Genomic DNA, 12,612 nt, shown 5'->3' on the forward strand with positions numbered 1-12,612 from the left:
TTAAAAAAAATACTTAGTTTAGACAAACAAAAAACCTTAAGGGTATTTTTACAGTTCTGAAAATGACATCGATAATTGCTATTTAGAAGGATGTCAAAAAAATCTCTTCAAAAAGTATAAATCATCGAAATTAAATTTAAAAAGCCTTACCAAGTTAGGAAAATGGACTCCAGCATTTCAGAAATCTTTTCAACCAGAACCTATGCAAGAAATATTTCAGATTCATTCATTCTTCTGCTTGACAAATTTTCCCTGTAGTAGTTTTACCTTATAAAACCATTAATATCTACTTGTAACCCCAGAACCTATATGCAATGAATGAAAAGGAAATGGTCTAAAAATAAGTTTGCTTGATGATAACTTGCAGCCTACAAGTACTCTTGATTATTTCTGTGTAGGTTTCCAAGTATTCATTTAAAACAAATTATTATATACTATCAAACCTCTTCTTGGTAAACACAGTATTCACTAATATTACGGAACTGAACTTAGAATTTTTAAAAATTTTACTTAATTTTCAGAAACATACTTTATAGTTATAGCCAAAGAACAGCATCCAAATTATAACATCTCTCCCCTAAAAAAGAAAAAAACCTCATAGATCACTTATTCACTTATAATTAGATCCTTTTCCTCAAATTATCAATAATATAAGAAAGCTAATAAAAAATTGGTCATATAAACTCAAATCCATTGGAACTATTCAAATATGTATTTTCAAGTGTAATACTTCTATTTTTAAAATTAAAGAAGACACTAAAAATAGAAGTGTCTTCTATTTTTAAAATTAAGGCCCATTTTGTATTTGTATGTAAATTTTTAATTTTAATTTCCATAGGAAAATCATGAAACTTCCAACCATTTAAACATTTAAAAAAGAAAAAGCAGGAGGAAAAGCTAGCGAAGACACGAATCTCTAAAATACTTTGTATGTAAAATGGAATAAAACTCCTTAGTTCCTTATTAACATAATGCCAGCTAGGTTAGGGGTATTTCTCATACATTTTTCTCTTCATGTTTTCTCACAGTTTAACCAAATGTGTATTGTATCCCCTTCAGATACTGCAATAGCTGAAACACTGGGGTTTTACTACAGAGTATAAAAGCAATAGTAATAAGATAGAAATTACTTCTCCTGCTACCTTGGCTCATTTTATTTTGGTTTTCAAATAGTCAATCTCATAAAAAGGGACGCTGAATAATCACGGGCGCAGTGTAAGTTAAATACATATATTTTTATTATATATCCTTATTATATGCACAAAATAACATAAACATGTGTATAAAATAAGAATGCCCAGAATTTTCCTAAGAGTACAATTTATCAATGCAATAAATCAAATAACTATTAGCACACCAAAAACTTTAATAAGTAGAAACTGGTCAATTCCAATTATATGGTACTGATTATGGTAACCTTACCAATATAGTTTATCACATAATCAAAATACAAGTGTCATCTTATTAAATATGTAAAAGAATATGCTACTTTGCTAGCTTTCGAATCCAACTGTTTTAGCCTAACAAAGCAGGTTATTTATATTAGCATAGTATTTGAGGGGGGACCAAAAAAAAAGCCGGAATTTATTTATAAAATATTGTGTATTTATTCTTACTTGTTTAAACTTCAGTCATCTTCAAAGTACTTTCTATTTGATGCAAGACACCTATATCAAGACATTTTTCCTGCTGCTCAAAACAGTTTTTGAGCTCGTTGATTTTGACACCTGTTAGTGCTTCTGCCATTTTTTGTTCTACCCCTTCCACATCAGCAAAATGTTTCCCTTTGAGGCCTTTTTTTCATAGGGAGAAACAAAATAAGTCATTTGGCACAAGATCGGGTAAACAGGAAGGGTGGGGCACAGGGGTCATGCCGTTTTTGGTCAAAAACTGCTGAACACTCAGTGGGGTGGGGGCCGGTGCACTTGTAACTCACCCATCATGAAATGGCAAACGCGTTGAGTCTTCAAAAAAAAAAAATTCATTGAAGCCAAACACAGCCTCTCACAACAGTGCCAGCTGGTATACTGATACATAGGGTTCCTACAACACTCAAGTAGGGGAAGCATATACTAGCAGGGGCCTCCCTCCAGAAGATAATTCCGTTTTTTTCTGGATCCCCCCGCCTTCCTTGTACATTTGGCTGACAAAGCAATATTTTTAACCCTTGGAGGAATAGTCAGGAGATCAGTTTTTGGAAAATAAAAGGTTTATGTAAAAAGTCTACCAATCTAAAAGCAGTGGTTTAGTAATGATAATACAGCTTTTAGTGAGATTTCCATCATATCTACCTTTTATCTTTGAAACAAAAGCACCAAGTTAACATGTATATTTAGGGAAGGTAGGTTTCATACAGGCTTTTCCCAACTGCAAATTTTTTGTATCACATGTAATCTTAACAAACGGGACATAAAAGTAAAAACTGTCAAAGTCTGTAAAATACATGAAAACAAATCCATGTATGATAATTCTTTAAGAATAAAGTGACTTTAAAATTTTGTGATAAAGCATGAGAGAAGATAATAACAATGATGAACATATGCACATAGTCTAACAACCCACAACTAATTATTTTTTTACAAAGATGCCCAGGCAGAAAAAGTTACACTTAGAAGAATAGAAAATATGCTAGGAATAGGTAAAGATATAAAAGTTTTAAATTATGAAACTGTTCTAATGCAAATGAACTCAATACTAAATGTTTTTTGTACAGAGACAATTCTCTATGTTTTTTGTTTTTCTCCCTCATGGAAACCTAATTTAATGTTCAATTAAAATTTAAATCATAACCAAATCTGAATGTCCAGTAAAGTCACTTCATCACCCTGTTGTCCTTCAATTATCTCTTTTACACTCCATCTGAGAGTTTACTGAAATTACCAATATTTGACTGGCATACTCTCAGGGTATAAAATGAACATGGCATTCTGACAGTCTAAGCCAATCTAGTCCAGCCTGAGGTAAGTTTGGACAGAAAGGGTAGTCACATGGCAGAAAGTCACCTGACTGAAAGTTTCACTGTCAGCTTATTAACAGTAGGAAGTAATTTGAAGGCCCTGAGCAGAAAAGTAACAGGAGAAAAGTAGCATTTTAGGAACAAATGTTAGAGCTGTGAGAAGGTTAATTGAAGGAAAGGAGACCAGAGATAAGGGATTATAGTGCTCAACAGAAAAAAAGTTTAGAAGCAAAAAATAGCAAAGAGCCTGTACTGCTGATCAATGGAAAGTAGGGAATGGCAGAGAATCCCAGATGACTCTGGAGTTTCACAGTTAAGTAACTTGGGAAGACAGTGTATTCCCTTGGTAGAAAATAGACAAGAGGTAGACTATAATAGAAGGTACTGACAAGGGCAGCCCGACCTGTTGCCTTGAGATATCAGGAGGATCAAATTAGAGAGGTTTAGAGGGAAATTAGCCCTAGAAAGAGGTCTGAGAAAATTATGAGCTAGTGTTATCCATTGACTACTAGGAGAATACTGAGAGCAGGTGAAGGACCAGATCTTGATGCTGGGGACAAGAAAGAACATGAAGGTGCTCTCAAAGTGCAGTATGTGTAGGAAGGAGCAGTTATCACTGAGCAGGGGATGAGGAAATAATGGAAAATGCAGCTGCCACTGAGGCCAAAGAATGAGAGAAATGAGAACATATTCTCCAAATTCACTAAAAAAAGAGTGACTTCCAAAACAGAAGGAGAAGTAGCAGCCTCAGAGATCATGGTATTTAGGAAAAGCGGAGATTAGGGAAGCAGGTATCAGGTACTCTAAGTCTGGGAATGGAAAAAGACAAGACTAGAGTAATTAAATGAAGAGCCAATGAAGGTTTTCAAGAAAAGGAACTCAGTCATAAATTTTTTCTTCAGTTAAAACAGCTGCTTTAAAGTTTTCCTTATAAATAAAAAAAATACATATACCTGTGTTGTTAGGCTTTTCGTTGCAACTTTTTTTTTTAAGTATGAACACTAGTTATTAGCACATACAGTTATATGTTCTAATGCGTGATTCAGCAGCAGCTTTATTTTATCCCTTAAAAGCTTTACATGCTGTGGAACAAGATTCTCAGGTATCTTTATCTATCTCAGAAAACTGAAAAATATATAAACTATTCATGATAAATCCCTTTAAAAGCATCACCTTAGATAAAATAGTTTAATCAGTCACTATCATAATGACAAATTCATTGCTATAAAGTCTATTAAGTAACTGAAAAGAGACTTCCATTTCACTGAAGAACAGTTAATTTTGGGGGAAAAGAGACCACTTATATGTTGTGAAAACAACAGATAATTCTTTAGATTTCAGATTAAAATTAGGAGAGGTCTATTACCTATGTTTTTCTGATTGCAATACATTTCATTTTTAAAGACACTTTGGGGGCCAGGAAGGGGTTGAAATGTTTTCTTGCAGGAATAGAACCATGATAAAGACCAGAGCCCCAAGAAGAAAGCAATAAATTATTTGAAAGATGGCAAACACGATGCATAAGAAAACATTGAAAAAAGAAAAGTAGGGTCATTCATCTAGGACGTATTGAAGAAAGAAGAACAAAATTGAGGTGTTTTTTACTTTGTGCACGAGTATCCTGCCTGTACATATCTAAACAGAATATAGGTCACTGAATATTTTCACATACATTATCCTACTGATTCTTATCAGAACACTGTAAAATAGAAAAAGAATTATTCTTTTTTTCTCCACGAAGAAACTGAGGTTCAGTCAGGTTAAGTAATTTGCTGAAAGTCACAAAGCAGAGCTAGGCTCGAGACCCAGGGGGGTTCCAAGCCAAGGGCCAGAGCCCCATTCACTGAATAACGCGCTCCACAGAGGAGGCCGGAGGCCGGCGGTCGCTGCATCTGGAGGACACTGTCGGAGAGTCAAGAGACAACAGCTGCTTAAAGGAACTAAATTGGGTCCCTGTAAACTTATAAGATGCAGAGTTATAAGACACTCTAATTAAAGAGCAAGGAGATAAATCAGCTGACTTCTCAGACTACTTTTCTTTTTGGTAATATCCAGATTTTCCAGAGTGTTATTTACCCCCTTCTTATAGACTCTTGTTTATCCTCCTCCTGCTATGCCTGCTAATGGCAGCTCCAAAAGAAAGAATGGAGACAAACATCTGGCAACGGCTGGAACCTCAACAAACACTGTTGGCTGAAATGTAAAAAAAATATACAATTTTTTACATATGTATAATATATATGTAAAAATATATATATATTACCTAAAAATATATGTAATATATATATATTTTTACATATATATAATCTGCATAGTCATGTAGGCAGATTCGGTCTCATTTCTTAGAGAGGTAAGCAGTCTTGGTAAAGGTTTTATTTATTCACTTGCCTCATACATGTTATAAAAAACAGTAACAGTCCTATCTCCTAACCCCTTCCTCCCACTCAAAAAGACTTAAGAAAGTATCTTATTAAAACATAACTTGTAAAAAAAAAAAACACAACAAACACAAACAAATCACAAGACACAAGTCATTACAGTAAAAAGTCCATGGATCAACAAGCACAAATTTGCTTAGTAATTGTACACAAATGACACTCTCAGAGAGAAAAAGTACCTTTAATTTAGTTGAACTAAAATCTCTTCAAATAGAATGTGGTTTTACCAAGTTCCAAAGATCCTATAACATAGTTAAGTAACTTTTATTTACTTATTTATATACTTAGTATACTTACAGGTATGTAAAGAAAAAAATCCTAGAAAATAAATTTACCAGAACAGTACACAATTAATTAAAAGGACTGAGAATGATACGAAGTGGCTTTAGATATTATAATAGAAAAGATGAATCACAAAACATATCAGGTGTTATCATTTTCCAGTCTCTTCATCTCATCTTGTCCCACTTGTCCCAGGTGAGATAAAAGTTTGCTATAGGCTTTCCTGTTTAAGAAAAAAAGAAAAGGAAGCCGACATATTTATTACCTTTTCCATTATTTTTCATTTACATATTCACAAATTGAACCTGCTTGAATGTCTGTCCATGCACTCACACAATGTGACTGAAGTACCTTGAGTCTTTAACAAACTTTGGGACACATGAATCTAGTGAGTGCTGACCCCTTTAAAACAATCTCTAGGAACGACAGGCTTATCTCCACAATGTTGCATTACCTTGAATAGTTCAAGTACTATCCTCGGCTGGGTTGTAAACCTATTAAAAAAAGCCTGTTTATCTTTTCTCAAAAACCTGATTATCTAATTGGGTCACTCAGCCTATTAACTGGATACACATGATTTAGTTGATTTAGTAAATCAAGCATCCTTCCAAGGACTGATTTGCCACCATAAATTTCATACAGAAACAAGACACACAAGGCTCTAAAGTCCACTTCCCAATGAGGAACACGATGTGTTTTGAACAATAAGCAGCACTGCTGAATATGGAACTTTCTAAGGTGGTTACTTTAGAAAGAACCACGTGTGAACAACATGTCAATCACTGTAACACAGTTCAACTCAATACACACCAAATTTCTGGGAAGGAAAATACGAGCCATTTGTGGAAAATGAATCCAGATTTTTAATTATGCCCAAAAAGGATGTAATCAAATTATCAAACATACCTATGAGCGATATTTCTGCCAAGGCCCCATTTCTGCTCTGAGTCTTTCAGAGACTGAGTGAGGGTAGGAATCAAGTGAATGACAACCTGCTGGTCCACTGCTGCTACTGATTCTAAAATGCTGTAAGTCTGATTAGCGTACATCATACCATAGTCCTGGATACAATCCCTGAAAGTAAATCAAGTTACAGAGAATTACCTCAGGGGCAATTCCTTGGGCTGGTGTCTATACGGCAATTAGCTATCAACTGAACACAAGAAAAATCTGTGTGTGTAAGATTACCTTAAGACTCTAGAATTAAGAATAAGAAGGCTGTAACACTTAAAAATGAAAAACAGAAATGGCTTATTTCAGTGTAAGCTATGAAGAAAGTGGTGGCATTGAAAGGAAGAGGGAAGAGTTGGAATCCCTGGAGGGTGAATGAGGGGAAAACGCGAAGCCCGGGGACTTTTCTGCTGTAGCCTGTGCGTTGGATTCTGGGCGGTAAGGATGTGGAAGAGACAAAGAAAACAGCCTGGCCTCCTGGATTTTTTTTTAGTACTTCGTATCTCTAGATAAATGAAACAGTATTTTTATGAGAAAAGCAAGTTATGAATAATATATTTTTACACTTGAAACTGAACAAGAGGCTTTAGACCCATAGGAGGCTTTTATAAATAAGACTTACATATTTTAACCCCAAATTTTTCCCTCTCTCACCCAACAAAATAAAAGCCACCTTAATAAATTGTACATAACAAACATATATCATTTATTCACATAAAATCCTTTTTCCCTTCCTAAGGTTTACAGTTTGTACAAATCCATTTATTTCAAGTGCTCACAATTTAAGTAAACTGTAAACACCTGACAAGTGGCAATTAGGTGAGGAGAACAAAAACTGAGGAATCAAAGATCCAACACAGAAGAAGAAAATGACCCCAAATTACTTGTTATGGTGGTGCCAGGGTAAGAGATATGTATAATAAAGGTAAACTGGTAGAAACTCTGAGAAAGAAATACTTTAAAATACTGCCCTAACAGGAAATACTGCCCTGGCACAAAGCACAAAAGCAGCAAGGCAGGGAAAAAGTTCCTTAAGTTGCATTGTTATTCTTACGAACAAATAACAGATCTATTCCTACACAGTCTATGCTTCACAAATGAAATACAGTGGAGCTTTCTGAGTGAACAGTATCTCAAGCAAGGAACAAACCCAAGCAAGTAACACACTCCTGCGTGCACTTGCACGCGCACTGAGTCAACGTGCAGGAGCTCGGCCGGCCGGTGCACCTGCCATCCTGACCCCGGTCCCCACCTCTTAAACACAAGCAGGATCTTCCTTACTAAACACACAGCTCACTTTTAATTTTAAGTCAGTTCACTTAGCTTTCTCCCTGGCACTTTTTTTTTTTTTTTTAATAAAACAACACAATGTAACAAAGCGACTGCCAAAAATACAATAATTGAAATACTCTAAACAAGAAGTAACACATTATGTTTTGGTTAATTAGTTATTTAAAAAAACATGTTGGCTGTCAAATGGCTGGCAATAGTCTCCTTGCCAGTTGGCATATTTTCCAGTTACCTAAACACGGAAGTCAGCTGGGCAGCAGGTTCTCCTTCTGACCCCATTTGGCAGGCTTTTACCATGTACTGCAAGTTCTCTGTGGCTAGCCTTTTAACTAGGAGGAAAAATTACAGCATTATACACTGTGTCTGAATTGACCATCTGGATCCTTATTTTTATAAACACTCAACTTAGAAAAATATGTTGTTTTCTAAAAGTATGTATATGCTCTCCTGTTATTTCTCGAAGTGAAACAGTTATGAGTTTTTGTTTTCTTCCAATGTGTATCTCCCAATTTCTCTCCCTCTCATTTTAAGAAAATAAAAAAAGCTGAAGAGTCTACTTCTTACAGCCTTCTACCTGAAAAAGTACATGTGAAGGTATGTATGCCCCTCTCTTAAAAAGAGCCCATTTTCAAAAACACCGTACCATCCTAGTCCTGCCGGCATGTCACATCCTCACAAAAGACAGCCGTCAAGAATTCAGCTGATTTACAGACAAGCAGATTAATTTTTTTTTAGTTCATAAGCATAATTCTCCCACTCACTAACAAATATATACATATCAAATTATAATTGACAAGTTACCTCCCTTAAAATTAGTCAGATACATATATATAAAAATCAACCACTTCTGATGCTATCTTCTTTTCAAACAACAGCAAAATAACAAAAACATTCGCATTCTTTAACAACTTAACCAAATCCTTTAAATTTGTGCATTTATACATAATTTTTTTAAAGTAAAAAAAAACCAATGTAGAAAAGTCAACATGTTCCAAATGCTACTAAATTTTTGTGCTGTTTTAGGCCCATTAAATTTAAGTAGACAGGGGGGAAAAGTGCTTTTTTTAAGAAGAAAAAAAATTCAGGAAGTGTAATCCATTTTAGAAGGAGCGGAAAAGGTGATGAACATGAATTTAAATATTTAGTAACAATGTTTTCCATGGCATGAAATAGTGGATAAAGAAGATACAGCTTGTTTGTCTTTATTGAGAAAATAACTTTTTGTATTAGATACAATTCTAGAACCAGTATCACTATTTTTTGTTTTTTTTTTTAAGATTTTATTTTACTTACTTTTAGGCAGAGGGAAGGGGAAGGAGAACAAGAGTGAAAGAAACACCAACGTGCAAGAGAAATATTGATGGGCTGCCTCTTGCACGCCCGCAACTGGGGACCTGGCTGACACCCCAGGCATGTGCCCTGACTTGGAATCATACTTGTGACCTTTTGGTTTGCGGGATGATGCCCAATCCACTAAACCACACAAGTCAGGGCTCACTGGTTCTTTTTAAAAGATATTTTCTTAAAAAATTCCAAAAGGTCTTCCGTGGAAAAAGTACCAGAACATGAAGAAATAGTTTTCACAGTATATTAATAAGCTTTGTTTTTTTTTTTAAGTAACAGCTTTATTTAGGTATAATTCATGTATCATAAACCCTTCTTAAAGTATACAACTGGTTTTTTATTAATTAAAAATTTTTATTTATTTTGTTTATTGATTCTAAAGAGGGAGGGAGAGAGAGAGAGAGAAACATCAATTTGTTGTTCCACTTAGTTATGCATTCACTGGTGGATTAATTCTACGTGTCCTGACTGGAATAGAACCTGCAACCTTAGCATATGGGGATGGCATCCAACTGAGCTACCTAGCCAGGGCAATTAATTGGTCTTTAGCATATTCACAGTTATGAAGCCATCATCACTATTTAATTCAGAACAATTTCATTGCCTCCCCCAAAACCTTACACCCTTTAAGCAGTCATTCCTTTCTCTTTCTCCCCTAGCCTAGGGTAATCACTAATGTACTTTCTGCCCCTATGGATTTGACTCTTTCGGAAATTTTAGATAAGTAGAATCATACAACATGTGGTCTTCTGTGACTCCTTTATTTTTTTATTTTTTTTTTACTTAGCATACTGTTTAAGGCTCATCCACATTGTAAAATGTATGATACATACTTCCTTTCTTTTGATGGCCAAATAATATTCCAGAGTATGGATATACCTCATATTGTTTATCCATTTATCGTTGATAGACATTTAGGTTGTTTCCATTTTAACTATTACAAATAATGCTGCTATGAATATTAATGCATAGGGTTTTATTTAAATATTTTGCCAGCTTTGTTTATTCCTTAATTGAATTGAGCTTTTTTTTAAAAAACACCAGGCAATCTTTTTTTTTAGTTTTACAACGGCTTTATTGACATAAATTTCTCATACTACAGAATTCACCCATTTAAAGTGCACAATCCAATGGTTTTCAGTATATTAACAAAGTTATGCAACCATTACCACAGACAATTTTAGCATATTTTCTTTACCTTGGAAAGAAACCCCAAACCCTTTAGCTCTCATTCTCTATCCTCTGATACCCTCTAAGCAACCAGCAATCTACTTTCTGTCTCTATAGACTTAACTATTCTGGCTATTTTATATAAATGAAATCACATAATGAGGTCTTTTTTAACTGGCTTCTTTCATGTAGAATAACGTTTTTAAGGCTCATTCACATTGTGGCATGTACCAGTACTTCACTTCTTTTTATGGCCAAATAATCCATTGTGTAAATATATTACATTTTAAAAGTCTATCCATCAGATTATGGGTAATCTACCTATAGGCTGTAATGAATAGTACTGCTGTAGACATTAATGTACAAATTTCTGTGTGGACATATATTTTTATTAGTTTTGGGCACATACCTAAAAGTGGCATTACTAGGTCATAAGATAACTCTATGTTTAAGCATTTGACAAACTATCAGACTATTTTCCCAAGTGGCTACACCATTTTACATTCCTAACAGCAGTAAATAAAAGTACTAATTTCTCCACTTTCAAACCTGATTTTTTATCTGACTTTTTCATTATATTCAACCTAGTGAATATAAACTGGTATCTCAGTATTTTTGTATTAATTTTTGTAAAAAAAAGATTTTTGTATTTTTGGTTAGCATTTCCCTGATGAATAATGATGTTGAGCACCTTTTCAGGTGCTTGTTAGGCATTTGTTTATATTCTTTGAAGAAATGTCTATTCAAATCCTTTACCTATTTTTAATTGTTTCTCTTTTAACTACTGAGTTATAACAGTTCTTTCATATTGTAAAAATAGACTCCTTATGTAAGTGATTTGCAAATATTTTCTACCATTCTGTTGGCTGTCTTGTCACTTTCCTGAGAGTGTCCTTTGAAGCACAAAAGTTTTTCATTTTAATTAATTTCAGTTTACCTCTTTTGTGGCTGGTGCTTTTAGTGTCACATCTAAAAATTCATCGCCAAATCCAAGATCATGGAGACTTAGGCGAACATTTTCCCCTAAGAGTTTTATGGTTTTAGCTCTGACATCCAGGTCTGTGACCCATTTTGAGTTAATTTTTGTATATGGTATGAAGTAAAGGTCCAAATGCATTCTTCTGCTTGTGGCTAACCACCTGACCTAGCACAATTTGTTGGTAAGACTATTTTCCCCTTATTAAATCTTCTTGGCACCTTTGTCCCAGACAAAACCAAACCAAAACCAGACATGTGGGTTTATTTCTGGACTCTCAATTCTACTCCATTGATCTATCTTTATGCCAGTCCAACACTGTCATGATTACTGTTCATTTGTACTAAGTTTTGGAATTGCAAAGTATGAGTCTTCCAACTTCTTTTTTCAAAATTGTTTTGGCTCTTCTGGGTCCTCTTCAATTACATACTTCATAGGCTCAGCTTGTCTATTTCTCAAAAAAGTCTGCTGGGATTCTGGTATGAGAGGCACTGAATTTGCAGATCAAATTGGGGAAATAATCTGAACAAACAGAAAAACAACTCTTGCTAGATGCTTTGGAGAAATGAGGTCAGAGGGCAAAGTGATGGCCCCCCCAAAACTGAACATAGAAAACGGTTTGTCAAGTTCAGTTTAACAATTTCCACCAAAATGAGCTCCAGCATCAGGTTTCTGGTTCTGGTAAGCTGTGATTCTCTTTTTTTACCTCTCTCTTCAGTTTTAATTGACTTAATAGCTTTTTGTTCAAAAGAATAATCACAAGTATCTGGTGATCATACCTTATGGATATGTGAAATGAATGACAGCAATGTTAAAAAGGACAGGAGAAAGGGGTTGGGAGTACTATGTTAAGGGGTACTTGCACTACCATGAAGGAATACAGTGTCATTTGAAAGCGGACCTGGGTTAGTTTAAACATACTACAAATGCTGGGGAAACCATTAAGAACAAAAATTTCAAAAGGAGTATATTTGGTGTGCTAAGAGAGAAGAGAAAATGCAATCATTTAAAGTGCTCAATTAAAACCATCAGAGAAGGCACAAAAAGAGTAGAATATTAAAAAGATAAGAGCAGTGAATAGTATATATATGGTAGGTATTAATCCAACTACAACAATAATCACTTTAAATGTGAATGGTCTTAATTAAATGACAGAGACTGACAATAAATAAAAAAAGAAGACCCAACTGTATGTTGTCTGCAAC

The 12,612-nt window shown here is 34.5% G+C and overlaps 1 protein-coding gene across 3 annotated transcripts in view; it reads right to left on the minus strand.

Moving 5' to 3' along the window:
• Positions 1–5,817: 5,817 nt before the first annotated feature.
• Positions 5,818–12,612, minus strand: part of MMS22L (MMS22 like, DNA repair protein) — a 113,997-nt gene continuing 107,202 nt past the window's right edge. For all 3 annotated transcript variants that reach the window (XM_054568868.1, XM_054568869.1, XM_054568870.1), the window contains exons 22-24: positions 8,150–8,246; positions 6,583–6,750; positions 5,818–5,899 (exon numbers count right to left, since the gene is read on the minus strand). In XM_054568868.1, the coding sequence (XP_054424843.1) occupies positions 5,818–5,899; positions 6,583–6,750; positions 8,150–8,246 (347 nt within the window). The remainder of the gene's footprint in view (positions 5,900–6,582; positions 6,751–8,149; positions 8,247–12,612) is intronic.

The sequence above is a fragment of the Pteronotus mesoamericanus genome, unplaced genomic scaffold, assembly GCF_021234165.1.
Source record: "Pteronotus mesoamericanus isolate MK-2021 breed Mesoamerican mustached bat unplaced genomic scaffold, CSHL_Meso_final contig_20, whole genome shotgun sequence".
Lineage (NCBI taxonomy): Eukaryota > Metazoa > Chordata > Mammalia > Chiroptera > Mormoopidae > Pteronotus > Pteronotus mesoamericanus.